Raw genomic sequence first — 19,826 nt, forward strand, 5'->3', positions numbered from 1 at the left:
CGCTTGCTTCGTGTCGTAATGCAGCAGCAGCAAAAATGCAGCACGCCGGGTGCTTGCATCTCCTTCCTAAACGTATCAACAGCAGCAGCAGCAGCAGCAGCAGCAGCAGCAAAGATAATATACATACGCAGCAAAACCAGCAGCAGCATCAATAACAGCAGCAGCAACAGCAATATCAGCAGCACCATCACCATCACCAGCAGCAGCATCAACAGTAGCAGCAGCAGCAGCAGCAGCAACAGCAGCAGCAGCGGCAGCAGGAAGCATGAGAAACAAATACTGTAAGAAGTAGCTGATAAATCTGCTGAGTCATATAAACAAACGAATAAATAAATTAAACAAACAAACAAGTAAACAAATAAACAAATAAACAAACAAAATAAATAAATAAATAAATAAAATAAATAAATAAATAAACACCTACCGTTAAAAGCAGCTGATAAATCTGCTGCGTTATATTCGGCAAAAACTCAAAGCCAAAATATCGAAGTAAACAAAAAACACAAAACACCGCACAGCGACGCACGTAACTGTGCCGGTGAGTCTGCACACAAACCCTAAACCCTAAACCCTAAACCCTAAACCCTAAACCCTAAACCCTAAACCCTCAATAACCCTTAATAATCCTTAATAATAACCCTTAATAAATACCCTTAATAATAACCCTTAATAATAATTCTAAATATATATACCCTTAATAATAACCTTTAACAATCAAACCCTAAACCCTAAACCCTAAACCCTAAACCCTAATAAGCAGTGGCTTGCGAGGTCTTTAAGGAGAGCCCCAATAAACCCTAATAAACCCTAATAAACCCTCATAAACCCTAATAAACCCTCATAAACCCTAATAAACCCTAATAAACCCTAATAAACCCTAATAAACCCTAATAAACCCTAATAAACCCTAATTAATAAACCGTAATAAACCCTAGTAAACCCTCACAAGCCCTCATAAACCCTCGTAAACCCTAATAAACCCTAATAAACCCTAGTAAACCCTCGTAAACCCTAATAAACCCTAATAAACACTAGTAAACCCTCATAAACCCCAATACACCCTAGTAAACCCTAATAAACCCTGGCAAACCCTAGTAAACCCTAGTAAACCCTAGTAAACCCTCACGAGATTTTTAACAACAGCCTCGAGGAGGGGCTCTACGACCTTCTGTTCCCGAATCTTCGCAACCAACTTCAAAGCAGCGCCGCGGAGATATTCATTTGGAGACAATAAATCACCGCGCAAGCCGTTGCTGCATCAAACCCTAAACCCTAAACCCTAAACCCTAAACCCTTCACTGTAAACCCTAGAACATAAAGTTTAGCTTATAATAATAGTAATAATAATAATAATAAATGGTAGCAATTGCAAGCAAGAACAAACAACAGAAAATGCAGCATTCTGGTGAACGTCAAGGTTTTGTAAACCCTAAACCCTAATAAACCCTAATAAACCCTAATAAACCCTCATACACGATAGTAAACCCAACCGAAACAACCCTTTGTAGGTAGAGGTGAAACAGCTTAGGGTTTGCACTTAGGGTTTAGGGTTTAGGGTTTGCAGAAAGGATTAGGGTTTCGGACGTGGATAAGACATACAGGAAAAGTATTGAGGGTTTAGCCTCAGTACGATGCACTTTAGGGTTTAGGGTTTAGTGCTAGCGTGTTAAGGTTTAGGGTTTATGATTTGTATATTAGGGTTTAGGATTTATAGCAAGCAATCTTCACTTTAGGGTTTAGAGTTAGCACATTAGGGTTTAGGGTTAGCAGATTAGGGTTTAGGGTTTAGGGTTGACAGCTTAATAATGGGTTTAGAGTTAGCCGATTACAGTTTAGATTTAGCCGATTACAGTTTAAGGCTAAGCGTTTACAACTTAGGGTTTAGGGTTTAGGGTTTAGTACCAGACGAGTATAAGTTCTTCTTTGAGTTTGCCTTTAGCGTCTGTCTTCTGAATGACTTCTAAACAAAGTAAAAAAAGTTTTTTAACTCTTTTGCTGCTGCTAGAAATGCAGAAGCGGATAACAGTAACTAAAAGATAGTCAAAAGGCTCTCCTTGTACAAGGCCTGCACCAAACCCTAAACCCTAAACCCTAAACCCTAAACCCTAAACCCTAAGCCCTAAGCCCTAAAACCCTAAACAACAATGTGCTCTTCCCTGTGATGTGATACACCCATCATATAAACCCTAAACCCTAAACCCTAAACCCTAAACAGCAATTTGCTCTTCATTGTAATGTAATACAGGTACCATATACACCCCAATTAACCCTAAACCCTAAACCCTAAACCCTAAACCCTAATGCCCCTTTCACTGGAATATAATACACGCCCATCACCATATAAACCCAAATCAACCCTAAACCCTAAACCCTAAACCCTAGGAAACAAGAGGGAATATACCACACTGAACAATTAACAAAGAAGAGAGGAGGCTCAGGCGAGGCATAAACCCTAAACCCTAAACCCTAAACCCTAAACCCTTAAAAGTAAGCCTACACTACAAACCCAAACAAACCGTAGCACACCCTATTAAACCCTAGAGAATAAAACACATCAAACCCTTAAACGGCACACGAAGCTGCAGAGACTCTACTCGTAAACCCTAAACCCTAAACCCTAAACCCTTACCTGTGATAAGCTCTTGCATGCCTTCTGCTTTAATATCATCTTGAGGGTTTTCTAGCTTCTTCTGAATTGCTGCAGCGCTGGGGAGACCCCCTTTACCTTCAGCAATAAACAATGTGCAATTGCTGTTGGGATCCATTGTTACTAGGGTTTAGGGTTTAGGGTTTAGGGTTTAGGGTTTAGGGTTTGGATTATAAGAGGGCGGTTGCCAGCGCCTCCCAATGCAACCCCACATGAAGATGAGTTAGCAAGAAATAATAATGTGTCTAGACACCAGAATTGCTGCTGTTGTTGTTGTTGCTGTTGCTGCTGCTGCAGCTGCTGCTGCTGCAGCTGCTGCTGCAGAGGCCTGTAGTCTGCTGCAGCAGCAAAAGCAACGAAGAAGGGAAACTTGCAAGCAAACCACCAAGAGCGCAAAAAGCTCAAATTAGGGTTTAGGGTTTAGGGTTTAGGGTTTAGGGTTTGGGACAGACAAGGGAGTGCTGCAGCAGCGGCTGCTGCTGCTGCTGCTGTTGCCTGCAGCAGCAGCCCCAGAAGACCAGCAGCAAATAGACGAGCGAAAAAAGAAGTATATTTATAATTAATTTATTTAGAGTTTTATTTCTATTTTAAAAGAGCCGCTGCAGCAGACAACACTACCAGCTCTGAGGTGTATAGGCATCTCATCGCTCTCGTGCTTGCTGCTGCAGACAGCTGCAGCAGCAGCAGCAAACCGTAGCAGTAGCAGCAGCAGCAGCAAACTGCAGCAGCAGCAGCAAACTGATTTTAAAGGTATTAATACAGTTGTAGCAGCAGCACCCAGACTGCAGTAGCAACACACCAAAGAATAACTGCTGCTGCAGCAGCAGCAGCAGCATGTGCTGCTGTTGCTCCTGCTGCTGCTGCTGCTGCTGCTGCTGCAGCTATTGCAGCAACAGCAGCAAATGCAGCAGCACTGCAGCAGCTGCTGCTGATTTTGCTGCTGCTTCTTTGTTGGAGACAGATGAATAACACGAGACACAAAACAGCAGCAGCAGCAGCAGCAGCAGCAAACAAACAGACGAAAATCAAGCGAAACAGCAAACTAACGAATAAAGAAAAGAAACAAACAAACAAACGCATGCAAACTGCAGCAGCAGCAGCAACAACAACAACAACAACAAGTGCAGCCACAAGAAAAACAGCAAATAAAGAAGCAAAAACAATATGAAAGAAAGCCTATATATTATTTTATAAATAAACAAACAAATTTAAGTAAAACAAGAAGGGAGGTATAATATAATGTGATGACCCTAAACCCTAAACCCTAAACCCTAAACACCACAGTCAGCAGCAGTTGCAGCTGGAGCAGCAGCAAATGCAGCAGCAGCAACTAGCACACGGTTAGGCAGCAGCAGCAGCACTTGCAGCAACACAAAAATGTGCAGCAGCAACAGCAACTACAGCTCGAGTCACAGCAGCAGGAAGTGCAGCAGCAACAGCAGCAGCAGCAAATGCAGAAGCAGCAACTATCACTTAAGCTGCTGCGACAAGATACAATAGCACACAGCAAGTGCTGCTGCAGCAGCAACTGCAACAAATGCAGCAACAGCAACAACTATCACTACAGCAGCAGGTGCTGCAGCAGCAGGTGCTGCAGCAGCAGCACCTCTAATTGCAATAGCAGCAAGTACTGTAGGAGCAGCGACTGCAGCAGGAGCAATTGCAGCAGCAGCAACTGCAGCAGCAGCACATTATTTTGCGTTGTGGGTCCCCTAGTAATATTTATTCTTTAATTTAATAAACAATGCTGCTTCTGAAATAACTGCAGCAGCAGCAGCATATGCTGCAGCAATTTGCTGCTGCTGCAGTTAGCAAATGCAGCAGCAAGTGCTGCAGCAGCAACAACTGAAGCAGCAGGAAATGCTGTAACAGCAAGTGCAAATGCAGCAGCAGCAGCAGCAACTAATGCAGCAGCAGCAGCAACAAAAGCAGCAGCTAATCCAGCAACAACATTGCTGCAGCAGCAGCAACAAATACAGCAGCAAATCAAGCAGCAATAAAAAAAACAGCAACAGAAACCTTAATAATTATTTGTTTGTTTTATTTTTTTAAAGGGCTTCCTTTCTCTCCTAACCAAACCCTAAACCCTTCTAGGGACTAGGGTTTAGGGTTTAGGGTTTAGGGTTTAGGCTTTCTCTTGATAATGAAGTCTGTATAAGAGGTTTGCTGAATAGGCTGTCTCTGCTTCACTTCAACTCTTGAGGGTTTACTCATCGGGCTTCCTTTCTCTCCTAACCAAACCCTAAACCCTTCTAGGGTTTGAGTTAAACCCTCGCACACGCATCTAACTGTCCCCTGCTCTGTATTTTCTACGTAGCCGACCAAACCAAGCCTAAAACAAACAAACAAATAAATAAATAAAATAAATAAATAAATAAATATATTTATTTTATTTATTTATTTATTTATTTAAAGAAAAAATGATTGTATTAACACATTAAATAAATATGTAAGTAAAGGAGTTGTTTAAACAAATAAATAAATATACTAATTAATAATTATATAAACAAATTAAATAAATAAATAAATTAATTAATTAATTATTTAATTAATTATGCAAACAAATAAACAAACAAATTAATTAATTAATAATTGTATAGGCAAAATAAAATTAATTAATTAATTAAATGTATAAACAAACTAAACAACAAAAAAATAAATTAGCGAAAGTATTAATAAATAAATTAATTAAATAAACAAATTAAACAAATAAATAAATTAATTAAATAAACAAATTAAATAGACAAATAAATTAATTAATTAATTAATTATTAAATAAATAAATAAATAAATAAATAAATAAATAAATAATATTGATGCGGAGAAATAAATAAATAAATTATAAAAATATATAAATTAAACAAATAAATGCTTAGATAAATAAAAAATAAACAAATATAATAAGTATGCAAAGAACATATTAATAAATAAATAAATAAATAATAAATATAAATAAAATTAATTAATTAATTAAATAAATAAAACAAATTAAATAAAAATAAATGAGAAAAAATAAATAGAAATAAACTGCAGATTAAAGAATGAAACAGACGCAAACAAACGCACAAACAAACCCTCAGATAACTGATATATGCATCAAACCCTAGGGTTTAGGGTTTAGGGTTTAGGGTTTAGGGTTTACCTCTGGGCCTCCTTTTGCGTATACACCCGAAAGTAAACCCCCTGCACTTTCCCAAATACTTCAAACTCTATGCGCTCCATCTTGTGCTTCCTGCTGCTGCTGCTGCTGCTGTTGCTGTTGCTGCTGCTGTATTGCTGCTGTTCTTGCTGCTGTTGAAGTTGCTGCTGCTGTTGCTGCTGTTTCTGCTGCTGCAGTATTGCTGCTGCTGCAGGTGGCGTTTCTTCTGGGCTGCTGCTTCTTCTGCTGCTGCTGCAGCCCCTGCTGCTGCTGCTGCTGCTCCCCCTGCTGCTGCTGCTGCTGCTGAATAATAATAATAATAATAATAATATTAAGCAATTCTGAGAATGATATGCACACCGCTGTCTGTATGTACAATGCTGCTCAGCTCTCCGACGTCGAGATTAAATGCTGCAGCTTCAAACGGCTGCTGCATCTGCCCTCTAGTAAAAAACCCTAAGTCTCCGCCTCTAGAGAAGGAGCCGCAGTCACTATGTTGCTGCGCTAGAGCAGCAAAGGTTTGCTGCAGCTGCTGCTGATCGTGCTGCAGTTGCTGCAGCTGCTGCAGCAACTGCTGCAGCTCTTCTTCTGCTTCAGCACGACTACGTGTTATTGCTGCACCTGTTCTTCTACTTATTGGGTTACGTGAGCCTGAATGTTTAATTAATAAATGCAAACAACGGACAGACATATTCTCCTGTATAGACACCCCAACAGCAACAGCAACAACGGCAGCAGCAGCAGCAGCAGCAGCAGCAGCGGCAGCGGATGGTGTTGATGCTTTAAGCAGATAAATATATACACAAAAATTGATATTAAAGATTTAAAAGAAAATAAATATAATTTATTTTTATAATATTCAATAAACACTCAAAATCAGCAGCACAGGATGCCTAGGCAAAGATGACGGTCACCACCCACCGCCAAACCCTAAACCCTAAACCCTAAACCCTAAACCCTAAACCCTTAACATTAAGCAGTAGAACATTTATCATTAAGCTGCTATCCCAGCCTCAGTTTAAAGATATTTTTGCATGTATCTACTTAGAACATATATTAAAATAGATAAACAACGCAGATACATTGCAGCAGCATCATTTGCTGCTGCTACTGCTGCAGCAGCAGCAGCAGCTGCTGCTGCTGTTGCATGCGTCTGGGTGTGGCGGCTGCAGCAGCTGCCGCTAAAAGCATCGAATGGTTTGTTTCTCGATTGGGGTTTGTGCATAGATTTTGTTGAAAACCCTAAACCCTAAACCCTAAACCCTAAACCCTAAATCCCAAACCCTAAACCGCCCCCCAAGGGTCTCGCCCCCCCACCGGGCGGCTTCTGCAGCTGAAGCTTGCGTTTGTTGTTGAATCATGCAGCAGCAGCAGCAGCAGCAGCAGCTGCAGCTGCTGCAGCAGCTGCTGCAGCAGACGCTGCTACCAAACCCTGATGCTGTAAGGACAGCAGAGGCAGAGCTGCAAGCCCTAACAAAGCAGCAGCACTTCCTGCAGGGTTTGCTGCTGCTGATGAACGCTGATACAGATCCTGCTGTCAAGCATGCAGGTATGCATCAGCAGCAGCAGCAACAACAACTCAGGAGGAGCAGCACCAGCAGCAGCAGCAGCAGCAGCAACAACAACAACAAGCTTTCGTGCTGCTGTATAACACATCGACTCACCTGTCTTCTGCAGCAGCAGCTCGAGCAGCAGCAGATCTAGGAGCAGCAGCAGCAGCAGCACTAATAACACCAGCAGCGCCATCAGCAGCAGCACCACCAGCACCAGCAGCAGCACCAGCAGCAGCAGCAGCAGCAGCAGCAGCAAATGAGTGCATGCATACTTGTGTGTGTGTGTGTGCGTTGGGGTGTATGTGCAGCTGCAATATACCTGAAGAATTATATTCGAAGGCTTTGGGACTTAGACGAATCTGAGGGTGGTGTATGTGCAGCAGATCGTTTGCTGCTGAAGCAGCAGCTGCTGCTGCTGCAGCAGCAGCAGCAACAGCAGCAGCAGCCTGCAGGTGTCCGAGCTCAGCTAGCAGATTGTCTTCGCTTAGTTGCAGCAGCAGATTTCCCTCTAGAATGGGAGGAGCTGCTGCCTAGTTTGCTGCAGCAGCTGCAGCTGCCTCATCCGCAGCAACTGCTGCAGCAGCAGATGCAGCCGATACCTCCTGAGCAGCAGCAGCAGCTGCTGCAGCAGCTCTGCTGCTGCCTAACCACTGTGCATGCACTGACGAAGAAGTATAGACAAACACCAAGGGCTGAAGAAGTGCTGCTGCAGCTGCAGCAGATTCTAAATCAACTGCAGGAGCCGCTGCTGTCTGCATACATTTTCTCTGTGCAGCAGGTGCTGCTGCTGCAGCAGCAGCAACAGCAGCAGCAGGCCCCCAACACAGGAGCAGCAGCAGCAGCAGCAGCAGACCGATTAGATGCTGCACTTCTAGCAGCAACACTTTGTATTAAAATATTTATATCTCTGTCTTCTGTTGATCTACCCGAATACTTAGAGGATAATTTATCTGTCTTTGTTTCGGGCTTCTTGCAGCTGCTGCAGCTGCCTGTACACCTCAGCAGCAGCAACAGCAGCAATGAGGCAGACGCAGCAGACGACGATGATGATACAGATCGTAGGGCTTAAACAGAGCAATCAACATCTGCAGCAGCAGCAACAGCAGCAGCAGCAGCAGCAGCAGCAGCAACAACAGCAGCAGCAGCAGCAGCAACAGCAACAGTAGCAGCAACAGAAGCAGCAGAGATCCCAAACTAAAGCAGCAGCACCGGATCCATTAGCAGCAGCATCAGCAGCATCATCATCAGCATCCGCAGCAGCAGCAGCAGCAGCAGGATAGTTTTGTTTTGCATTTGTTTTGCTGCAGGTGGTTTGCTGCACTTAAAAGGAGTCATCTGTGATGCCTTGCGGCTGTACTTATATAAATATCAAGAAGAAATACAGCCTTTCATAGGCCTCATCGTGCATGCAGGTCTGCTGCTGCTGCTGCTGTTGTTGTTGTTGTTTGGGCTGTTGTGGCTGTTGTTGCTGCTGCTTATGCTGCTGCTGCTGTTGTGGCTGTTGCTGCTGCTGCTGTTGTTGCTGCTGCTGTTGCTGCTGCTGTTGTTGCTGCCGCTGTTGTTGCTGCTGATGTTGTTGCTGCGGCTGTTGTTGCTGCTGCTGTTGCTGCTGCTGCTGTTGTTGCTGCTGCTGTTACTTCTGCTATTGGTGCTGCTGCTGTTGTTGCTGCTGCTTATGCTGCTGATGCTGTTGTTGCTGCTGCTCGTCCTGCTGCTGTTGCGGTCCCAATGGATTGCTTCGCCTTTTTTTAATGTTTCATCTTCCTCATTTGCTGCTGCTGCTGCTGCTGCTGCTGCTGCTGCTGCTTAGTTTGGTTTGCTATGCGTTCGTTGAGTACAGCGCCGCGGTTTGATTTGCTGCTGGCTGCAGCAGCAGAATGCATCAGTGCAGCAGCAGCAACAAACTGGGAGGCTGCTCGTCTACCGCAGCAGTTTGCTGCTGCTGCAGCAGCGTTTGGAGTGCAGCAGCAGCAGCTGCAGCAGCAGCTGCAGCAGCTGCAGCAAAGCCCAGCAAACCCCTTTAAAGATGAAAATCTGCTAAGACAAATTATTACAGAAGTTGTTATACCCAACATCCCGCTCAGAGACAGAGGTAAATAAATAAATAAAATAAATAAATAAATAAATAAAATAAATAAATAAAATAATAAATTAATTAATTAATTAATTAATAATTAATTAATTAATTAATTAATTAATTAATTAATAATTAATTAATTAATTAATTGTTGTAATTGATCAGATGTAAATAAATAATTATAGATAATTAAAAATAAATATAAATAAATAAATCTAATATATATATAAATGTATATAAATGTATATAAATGTATATAATATATATAATATATATAATATATATAAATATATACATATATATATGCACGTATCTTCATTAATTTACTCTATTAGTTAATTTACATATATATTGACATATACATTAATAAATTAATATATTTATATAAACATTACTATCTTAATTAATATATTTATATAAGCATTAATATATTAACATATATTAAATATAATATATATATTCATTAGTATATTAATTAATATATGTATATAAACATTAATAAATTAATTAATATATTTATATAAACATTAATAAATTAATTAATATATTTATATAAGCATTAATATATTAATTAATATATTTATATTTACATTACTATATTAATTAATATATTTATATGTACATTAATATATTTATATAAGCATTAATATATTAGTTTTTCTGTATTTGTTTGTTTATAGATCTCGAGTTGCTGCAGGAGTCCCCCTTAGAGTTTGTTCGCAGAGATGTTGAGAGTATTTCTTTGTGTTTACATTTACCTCGGCGGAGTAGTGTATTTGATTTAATAAAAGGGTTAATGAGGCAGCAGCAGCAGCAGCAACAGCAGCAGCTGCAGCAGCTGCTGCTGCTGCTAGTGCAGCAGCTTGCTGCAGATGCACAAGCAGCAGGTGGTGCAGACACAGACAGAGGAGCTAGGCTAATAGAGTCTTCAGCCTTTGTTATGATGTCTCTTGCTTCGAGATCTTCACCTCAATCTGCTGCTGCTGCTGCTGCTGCTGCTACAACTTCAGCAGCAGCAGGCCCTGCAGCAGCAGCAGCAGCAGCACAGACGCCCTCTGCTGCTGATCTCGTCAACTTCTATAATGCACACCTTGCAAAGGAGCTTGAAAAGCAGCAGCAGCTGCTGCTGCTGCAGCAGCAACAGCCGCAGCAGCAGCAGACCAAACGGTCGCCGCTTGCTGCAGCAGCAGCTCTCAAGTTCCTCGCACACTTTAAGAAGCAGCTGCCACCTGAGTAAGCAATCTTCTTGCTTCTGCTGCTGCTGCTTCTGATGCTGCTGCTGCTGCTCTTGCTAGTGTTGCTAGTGTTGGTGCTGCGGTGCTGGTGTTGTTGCTGTTGCAGCTGCTGCTGTTGCTGCTGGCGCTGCTGCAGTTGCTGCTTCTGGTGCTACTCTTGTTGCTGCTGTTGTTGCTGCGTAATCTGTTTCTGCTGCTGCTGCTGTCTTTGTTTTGCTGCCGCCTGAAGTACTGCGACTGCAGCAGGTACCGCTAACACTATTGATGTTGCTGCTTCTGCTGCTGCTGCTGCTGCTGCTGTTGCTGTTGTCTGCAGCTTGTTGGCGAGGAGTTTGTCTCCTGCTGCTGCTTTGCTGCTGTCTCCTGATCTGTGTCTCCGCGCCTTTGCTGCTTTTTGCATGCATAAGGTTTTGCTGCTGCCTGCTGCAGCAAATCCATCAGCCGATCCGCTGCAGAACCAAACGCTGCTTCTCAATGTAATGCTCTGCTGCTGCTGCTGTTGCTGCTGCTGTTGGTGGTGGTGTTGCTGCTGCTGCTGCTGCTGCTGCTGCCGTTGGTGGTGGTGGTGTTGCTGCTGAGGTTGCTGCTGTTGCTGTTCGTGTTGCTGCTACTGCCGCTGGTGTTGCTGCTGCTAGTTTTGTTTCTGCTGCTGTCAATAGCTCAGCGTTAGCATTAGCAGCAGCAGCCGTAATAGCAGCAGCAGCATCAGCATCACAACCAGCAGCAGCAACAGCAGCAGAAGGGGGTTCCTTATGGCTTCTGTTTCTGTGCTGTCTTCTCTGTTTGTTTGCTGCTGCCTTTGCTGCTCCTGTTGCTGCTGCTTCTGCTGCTGCTCCTGCTGCCTCTGCGTCTGCTACTGCTTTTGCTGCTACTGCTTTTGCTGCTGCTGCTTTTGCTGCTGCTGCTGCTGCTGCTGCTTCAGTGCTTGTCTTCTTTGCGCCGCTCTTTGCAAGAGTACGGAGACAGCGAAAATGAATTTAGTTTGAAGGCACTGACGCGTTTGCTGCTGCGGTTGGGGAGAGCAGCAGCACCAGAGCTGCAGCAGCTGCTGCTGCTGCTGCTGCAGCGGATCAAAGCAGCAGCAGCACAACCCGGAAACCCTGTCTATTCCCACTACTTATTTGAAAGCCTCGCCGCTATATGCCGTATTGCTTCGCAGCAGCCTGCTGCAGCAGCAGCAGCAGCAGACCAACAGCAGCAGCAGCAGCAGCAGCAGCAGCTAGTTGAGGGCCAAGTGGTGCCTGTGCTCTCTGTTCTTATTCAACAGGGCCAGCATGAGTTTACTCCCTACTGCTTCCAGGCATGCTGCTGCTGCTGCTGCTGCTGTTGCTGCTGCTGCTGCTGCTGCTGTTGGTACTGCGTCGGCTGTCCTTGCTTCTGCTGCTGTTGCTGTTGCTGCAGCGTATGCCCCTCCACCTGCTGTTGCTGCTTTATCTTTGCTGCTGTACCTGCACTTGATGTTTCATCTGCTGCTGCTGCATTTGCATTTGCTGCTGCTGCTGCTGCTGCAGATTGTTGGTGTGCTGCTGGAGGGGGCGTCAAAGGCAGGAACGCTGGGCAGCAATGAGGTGTATGTTGAGCTGCTGCAACATTTGCTGCAGCAGCAGCTATGGGGTGCATCTCAAGGCAACGTGCCTGCGCTTGTGAAGCTGGTTTCGATCTTCCTGCAGCAGCTGCAGCAGCAGCAACAGCAGCAGCAGCAGCTGCAGCTGCAGCAGCTGCTGCACCAGCGTATTGCTGCACTCTTCGAAAGGACTCAATTCTGTCTGTATCATAAACGCCTGGCTTCCTGTGGCTTCGACTTACTCAATGCAATCATCAGGTACAGCAGCAGCAGCAGCAGCAGCAGCAGCAGCAGCAGTAGGGGGACATCAGCTTTGATAATTCGATGTATTAGCCGAAGAGATATTCACCAATTAGCAGCAGCAGCAGCAACAACAACAGCAGCAGCAGCAGCAGCAACAGCAGTTACTAGTGAGGGCTGGGTTGTATCATGTGCTGCAGCTTGTTGCTGCAGTTGCTGCTACATATGTTACTGCTGTATGTGCTGCTTGTTGCTGCTGCTGCTGCTGTTGCTGCTGCTGCAGGTTTATGGATTTTGAGGTGTATCGGCAGCTATTTACTACTTTGCTGACGGTGCTGCTGAGGAGGGCGCATCAACTGCAGCAGAAAAATTTTAACTGTCTTCTGACCCACACTTTGCTGCTGTTCCAGGTAAAGAAGTAAATAAATAAATAAAATTAAATAAATAAATTAAATAAATTAATTAATTAAATAAATTAATTAGTTAAATTAAATAAGTTGAGTGTATAAATGCAACTGAGAGGAAAGCGAAAAAAAAGACAGCGATAGATATTAAGAAAACGCCTGTTGCTGTTGCTGCTGCTGCTGCTGCTGCTGCTGCTGCTGCAGTGTCGTACACCCGATTTGCTGGCGTTACCAAGCGGATTGGAGCAGCTGCAGCAGGGTTTGCTGCAGCAAGTGGTTGCTGCTATATTTATAGCTTCTATAAAAGAGACATTAGCTTCAGGCTGTTCTTTGGGGAGGAGGAAGGTCTTCTTGCTGGGGATGGCGCGTCTTGCTGCTGCTGCTGCTGCTGCTGCTGCTGGTGCTGCTGGAGCTCCTGCTGCAGTAGCAGACCCGCAGATACTGCAGCAAATATTAGAGACGCTCGAGATCCTCATCAAGGGTCATGACTTCAACTCTCAAAGTCCGCTGCTGATGCTGCTGCTGTCGCTGCTGCTGCTGTTGCTGTTGCTGCTGCTGCTGCTGCTGCTGCACGTATAACAGCGGCAACAAACACCCCTGCTTGTTCTGCTGCTGTCCTGCTGCAGCAACAACAAGGGCCGAGTTGAGGGCCGCCAGATTCCTTGATGCGGATGAAGAGGTGAGCCTTATCAGCAGCAGCAGCAGCAGCATTAGTGACAGCAGCAGCAGCAGCAGATTGAATCAGCGTGTCAGCACCTGCAGCGAAACCAGCACTACAGGAGTATATGCGCGGCGTTGCTGCTACTGCGTGTTGAAACGCTGTTCTGTTTCTGCTGCTGTTGCTGCTGCTGCTGCTGTTGCTGCTGCTGTTGTTGCTGCTGCTGTTGCTGTTGCTGCTGCTGCTGTTTCAGGGGGATGGCGCTGATCAGCGGGCTGACTTCGACGTTAGTTTCTCTCGGCTTGCGATTGCAGATAGCGCACCAATCAATGATTATGTATGTTTGCTGCTGCTGTTGCTGCTGCTGATGCTGCTGTTACTGCTGCTGTTGCTGCTGCTGCTGCTGATGCTGCTGTTACTGCTGCTGTTGCTGCTGCTGCTGTTGTTGTTGCTGCTGCTGCTGTTGCCGCTTCTGCCGGTGCTGCTGTTGTTGCTGTTGCTGCTGCGGCTTCATCCGTTGCTGTGTGCTGCTGCTGCACATAGATTGCTGCGCATCTGCTGCTGCTGCTGCTGTTGCTGCAGCTAGATGACGTTGTTGACCTTCGTGGGGCCCTTCGTTCTGCGCTGTCTCCTCTCCTTCCCAAGATACAGCAAACTGCTGCAGCAACCGGCAACCAGAGCTCTGCTTTGCTGCAGCTGCTTGCCTAGCAGCAGCAGCAGAATGAACTGATGATGCTGCTGCCGCTGCAGCAGAATCCGCTGCTGCTGCTGCTGCTACTGCAACTGCAGCAACGCCAGCAGCAGCAACAGCAATAGCTGGGTGTTTCAAAGGAAATTTTCGCGCGTGGCTGCAGCAGCAGCTGCAGCAGCAACAGCAGCAGCAGCAGAACGGAGGGCGTATGGTTTCTGCTGCCGTTCTTTGCTGCTGTTGAATTATTTGTTTAATTTACTCCAATAGACATTGTGCATGCACTAGCAGCAGCAGCAGCAGCAGCAGCAGCAGCAGCAGCAGCAACGGCATAGCCCTTCAGTTCAGCAAAAGCGAGATACAGCACGCCTCCCTTAGCAGCAGCAGTAGCAGCGGTAGCAGTAGCAGCAAGATTATTAGCAGCGCTAGCAGCAGCAAGAACCTAAGAAAGTAGCAGCAGCAGCAGCAGCAGCAGCAGCAGCCACGGCTAGGGAAGCAGTAGCACCAGATAGCTGCTCGCCACCGACCTAGCAGCAGCAGCGTGTAAACAGCAGCAGCAACAAAACAGCAGAAGCAGCAGCAGCAGCAACAGCAGCAACAGTAGCAACAGCAAAGATAGCCAACGACGTCAATTTGAATGCTTGCAAATGCGCAGTCTCTGAAGAGCAGCATCAGCAGCAACGTTGCTGCTGTTGCTGTTGCTGCTGCTTCTGCTGCTGCTGCTAAGATGACTGCAGCAGCAGCATGAAGCCCCAACAGCTTCAATTTGCTGCCTGCGCATGCAGATTCACTGAAAGGATGCAGCAGCAGCTACTGCTACTTTTGCTGCTGCTGCTGCTGCTGCTGCTGCTTATAATAACGATAAGAAGCGAAGAAACACATACACTGCCTCGGCAGCAGCAGCAACAGCAGGAGCAGTAGCAAATGCTGCTGCTGCTGCAGAATACAAATGGGTTACGTATGTATGTGGGGCGGAGCTGCTGCTCCCTGTAGCAGCAGCAGCAGTTGCTGCTGCTGCTGCTGCGAAAAAAAGCAGCAGCAGCCTTTGACTCTGCTGCTGCTGCTGCTGCTGTTTCTGCTGCTGCATGTGCTGCAGCAATATTTGCTGTTGCACTTCAATTGTCGTCTTCGTCGCTCGAGTCATCTGAACTATCCATGGGGACCGGCTGCTGCTGCTGCTGCTGCTGCTGCTGCTGCATGCGGTGATGCTGCTGGGGTGTATCTGCAGACTTTGACAGGCCTGAAGGCATTATTACCTTCTTCCCTTTCTTGCTGACGTGCTGCTGCGGCTTGTCTTCTTCTTCACTCGAGCTCTCATCTGCTGCTGCTGCTGCTGCTGCTGGTGCTGTGGGGCCGTTGGTGAGTCGCGGTTGTGCTGCTGCTGCAGCAGCGTCATCAACCTTCACCTTCGTTCCTGCTGCTGCTACTGCTGCTTGTCCTTCAGTCTGCTGCTGCTGCTGCTGCCGCTTCCCCTGCCCGTGCTGTTGCTGCTGCTGCTCTTGCTTCGCGCGACCTCTCTTCTTAGGGATAGGAGTAGCAGCAGTAGCTGCTGCTGCTGCTGCTGCAGCTGCTGCTGCAACTGCAGCATCGCCTGCAGCTAGTCCATCCTGCTGCAGCTGTTGCTGCTGCTGCTGCTGTCCCGGTGGTGCAGCTGCAGTACCTGCGGCAGCAGCAGCAGCTGCTGCTGCTGCAGCGGCAGCTGCTGCAGCTCGTGGCTTAATGCTGCTGCTGCTGCTGCTCTCAAAAGGTAGACGCATTCTCCCTAGCGGCATCACCCACCCGATCTTCAGGCGACGCAGCGCCTCGCCTACTGCCTTAGAAGCAACAGCTGCAGCAGCAACAGCAACAACAGCAAAAGCAGCAGCAAAAGCATTTAAGTCTGTGGAAGCAGCAAACGCTGACACAGCAACAGCAGAAAAGACTACAGCAGCAGCAACAACAACAGCAGCAGAAACAACAAAACCAACAACAGTACCAGCAACAACAGCAGCAAGAGCAGCAGCAAGAGCAGCAGCAGCAGCAGCAGCAGCAGCAGCAGCAGCAGCAACAGCAGCAGCAGACTTTGTTTTTTGTGTCCCAGGTGAAGTTCGCGTGCAAATGCATCGAGAGACAGCCGCTCGTAAACCATCAAAGGGACGCCTAAACACAAACCCTAAACCCTAAACCCTAAACCCTAAACAAAAGGAGAGCAGCAGCAGCAGCAGCAAGAGAGACCGAAGCAACAGCAAGGGCAGAAACGTCAACAGCAGTCCCAGCAGCAACAGCAGCAACAACATCAGCAACAACAACAGCACAAACAACAGCAGCAACAATAGCACCAGCAGCAGCACAAACAGCAGCAGCAGCAACAGCAGCAACAGCAGCAGCAGGAGAAACAACAGCAGCAGCAGCAGCAACAACAGCAGCAACAGCAGCAGCAGCAGCATACCTCTGGGCCCTCTACAAACAGAGGCTTTAATAGCAGAAGAGACAAAGTCTGTAAGAAAGACAGAGATAGGTGTCTCCTTAAGCAAGCTGGCGATACACCCGAAGACAAACAGCTTGCGCATTGTAAGTGCAGAGACAGCTGATGTATCTACCTGCACCTGCACTAAACCCACTGCATCTTCAAGCATTGTCAAACCCCTGCAGCAATCAAATATACAGCAGCAGCAGCAGCAGCAGCAGCAGCAGCAGCAGCAGATGTTATACGTGGTGTTGTAACAGTTCTACTAGCAGCGGAGGAAGAGCAGCAGCAGCAGCAGCAGCAGATGCAGCAGCAAAAGAAGAATATAAACAGCAGCAGTAACATCAGCAGCAACAGCAACAATAGCAGCGCAAGCAGCAAGATATATGTATCAGCAGCAGCAACAGCTGCAGCAGCAACAGCAGCAGCAACAGCAGCAGCAGCTACATACGTGTGGAAGGGTACAAAGGCTCTGCCCTTTGCTTCTTTTATAATGCAGACATCAACAGCAGCAGCAACAAGACCTATGTCCTTCACTTCAAGCCTCAGCCCCAAAGGAGAAACCGCACCAGCCATCATACTGCTGCTGCTGCTGCTGCTGCTGCTGTTGCTGCTGCAGGTGCTGCTGCTGCTTGCCTGGGAATGATGATGATGGTGCTGTTGCTGCTGCTGCTGGCTGCTATTGACGCTGCTGCATCCGCCAGAGCTGCCGCCCCCATTGCTGCTGCTGCTGCTGCTGCTGCTGCTGCTGTCTTCTTCCCAAGGCGAAGGACAAAGGATAGCGCGACAGGGTTCCTGCAGCACGCTGCTGAGGGCCTTCGCAATCCTCCTGCGGTTTGCTGCTGACCACTTGGGGCCCTGTACACACAAACACACATCTCTCTAGCCTCCTGCTGCTGCTGCTGCTGATGCTGCTTATGCTGCTGATGCCGATGCTGCTTATGAGGGTGTTGCTGCTGATGCTGCTTATGGGAGTGCTGCTTATGGGGACGCTGCTGCTGCTGCTGCTGCTGCTGCTGCTGAGTGCTGATGATACTGCTACTGATGATGATGCAGATGGTGGTGGTGCTGCTGCTGCTGTTGATGCTGCTGCAGCAGCTATTCGTGTTCAGGTTGCTGCTGCTGCTGTTGTTGCTGTTTGTGTTGCTGTTGTTGTTGTTGTTGTTGTTGTTGCTGCTGCTGTTGATAGTCTTACAGGTTCCCAACCTCTGAATTTGATGGTTGGCTTCTCCTGCTGCTGCTGCTCCTGATCTGCTGCAGCAGCAGCAGGAGCAGCAGCAGCCTCTTCTTCTGGGCGAGTGAGTATTTGCTGCGCTTCTCCAATGCCTATTGCCCACTGAAAAGCAGCAAATAGCCTTGTATCTGCTGCTATTTCTTCTGCTGTAACCACACGCTGCAGCAGCGGCATGTTGCTGCTGCTGCTGCTGCTGCTGCTGAGTAAAACCCCCGCGTCCATCGTCTCAGTCAGTCTCCTTTAGAGGCAGAGATAATAATTCTGCTGCTGCGGTTGCTGCCGCTGCTCCTGCTGCTGCTGCCGCTGCCGCTGCTGCTGCCGCTGCTGCTGCTGCTGCTGCTGCAGGAGGCCGAGCTGACAAGACACCCCAAGAAGAAACCACCGAAAAACGTTATAAACATAGAAAATGCAAGTTGCTGCTGCTGCTGCTGTTGCTGCTGCAGTGGGGCCTTGTCGCATGCAACTGCTGCTGAGGAGGCGTGACTGCTGCTGCTGCTGCTCGAGCTGCTGCTGCTGCTGCAGTGGGGAGGCCTCCTGTGTCGCTGTTGCTGCTGCTGCAGCGTCAGAACCGCTGCAGCAGCAAAAAAAGATTATGCAGCAAAATAATTAAATTAGATATGCTACTTTCTTCTTTCAATCCCCTCACTCCCCAGCAAGCTCCAGTAAAAGGCAGTCTTAGCAGCATTGCTGCTGCTGCGGCTGCTGCTACTGCTACTGCAGCAGCAGCTGTTCCGGCTCAGCAGCTGCATGCAGCAGCAGCGCGGCGGCTGCTGCTGCTGCTGCTGCTGCTGCTGCTGCGGCTGCGCAGTCGGTAGTGGTGGGTGTAAAAACAACTTTGAATATTGCAAATATAACAATAAGAAAAAACTACACAGACACACCATCAGCAGCAGCAGCAGCAACAGCAGCAGCAGCAGCAACCCTGCTGTCCGCCGGCAGCAGTTGACCCCCTCGAGCTGCAACAGCAGCAACAGCAGCAGCAACAACAGCAACAGCAGCAGCAACAGAACCACTATTCATCATATTGAGGCTGTGCAGTGTACAGACACCTCCTGCGGTCTCCGCCGCACAACGCGGCAACCCTAAACCCCAGCAGCAGCAGCAGCAGCAGCAGCAGCAGCAGCAGCAGCAGCAGCAGCAGCAGCAATGGTGGCAGCGGAGGAGAGTAAAGCGTTTGCGCTGCTGGAGGATCTACTGGCGAGGGAGGAGTTTGAGAAGGCCTTTAAAGCGGCTTGCAAACGTAAACCCTAAACCCTAAACCCTAAACCCTCAAATTGAATGCCCTGTCTCAGCAGCTGTATAATCTGGAAGCTCTTTTTTACCTGTTAACAGAGTTGGGAATGTGGGTTTTAAATTAGGGTTTAGAGTTTGGGGTCTAGGGTTTAGAGTTTAGGGTTTAGGGTTTAGGGTTTAGGGTTTAGGGTTTAGGGTTTGAGTGCAGTACCAGTAAGCCCGGAGCAAACGGAGGCCCTCGTCTTCGCTGCTCTGCAGATCGGCAGATGGGAAGACGCCAGAGCAGCAATACGAAGACTGCGGCAGCAGCAGCAGCAGCAGCAGCAGCAGCAGCAGAAGGCAGCAGCAGGTGGTGCTGCTGCACCTCCATTGCTGCTGGAAGAAGCATATTGCCTCTACAGACTTAATAAACCGCAGAAGGCTTTGCTGCTGCTAGCAGAGCTGCAGCAGCAGGAGCAGCAGCAATATAATGCTGCTGCTGCAACCCGCCTCCACGCCCAGGTGGTAGGACTCCTACTGCTGCTGCTGCTGCTGCTGCTGCTGCACCTGTTTTCTTGCTGCTGCTGCTGCAAGTGTTGTTGCTGCTTCTTCTGCCTCCCTTCCCCTGTTTGATGCCGCTGCTGTTGCTGCTGCTGTTTTCGTCCTGTTGTTGCTGCTGCTGCTGCTGCACTGTCAGTTGCTCTACTTGCATTTCGGGTGGCTGTGTTG

General features: G+C 47.3%; 4 protein-coding genes across 4 annotated transcripts in view; 2 read left to right on the forward strand and 2 right to left on the reverse strand.

The window, feature by feature from the left end:
- Nucleotides 1-470: 470 nt before the first annotated feature.
- On the reverse strand, nt 471-2,765 carry EAH_00032790 (coatomer beta subunit, putative; the record flags this gene model as incomplete). The annotated part of the gene is made up of 5 exons (XM_013395942.1): nt 471-544; nt 706-721; nt 1,127-1,253; nt 1,903-2,065; nt 2,630-2,765. The coding sequence occupies 5 exons, from the start codon at nt 2,763-2,765 to the stop codon at nt 471-473; spliced, it is 516 nt and encodes a 171-aa protein (XP_013251396.1).
- A 4,380-nt stretch (nt 2,766-7,145) lies between these two features.
- EAH_00032800 (importin-alpha re-exporter, putative) lies at nt 7,146-14,225 on the forward strand (the record flags this gene model as incomplete). The annotated part of the gene is made up of 13 exons (XM_013395943.1): nt 7,146-7,335; nt 7,648-8,397; nt 8,647-8,751; nt 9,180-9,431; nt 10,097-10,649; nt 10,968-11,127; nt 11,574-11,888; nt 12,163-12,473; nt 12,739-12,865; nt 13,064-13,361; nt 13,486-13,538; nt 13,771-13,854; nt 14,100-14,225. 13 exons carry the CDS (start codon nt 7,146-7,148, stop codon nt 14,223-14,225), a joined length of 3,324 nt encoding a protein of 1,107 aa, XP_013251397.1.
- A 1,095-nt stretch (nt 14,226-15,320) lies between these two features.
- EAH_00032810 (hypothetical protein, conserved) lies at nt 15,321-18,107 on the reverse strand (the record flags this gene model as incomplete). Its single annotated transcript, XM_013395944.1, has 5 exons — nt 15,321-16,102; nt 16,267-16,344; nt 16,634-16,719; nt 17,103-17,509; nt 17,847-18,107. 5 exons carry the CDS (start codon nt 18,105-18,107, stop codon nt 15,321-15,323), a joined length of 1,614 nt encoding a protein of 537 aa, XP_013251398.1.
- A 924-nt stretch (nt 18,108-19,031) lies between these two features.
- EAH_00032820 (hypothetical protein, conserved) overlaps nt 19,032-19,826 on the forward strand; it is a gene marked incomplete at both ends in the record, with an annotated part of 2,590 nt that continues 1,795 nt past the window's right edge. The window contains 2 exons of the mRNA XM_013395945.1: nt 19,032-19,125; nt 19,327-19,622. Coding sequence (XP_013251399.1) covers nt 19,032-19,125; nt 19,327-19,622 — 390 coding nt within the window. The remainder of the gene's footprint in view (nt 19,126-19,326; nt 19,623-19,826) is intronic.

The sequence above is a fragment of the Eimeria acervulina genome, genomic scaffold, assembly GCF_000499425.1.
Source record: "Eimeria acervulina Houghton genomic scaffold, Eah_scaff321, whole genome shotgun sequence".
Classification (NCBI taxonomy): Eukaryota; Apicomplexa; class Conoidasida; order Eucoccidiorida; family Eimeriidae; genus Eimeria; species Eimeria acervulina.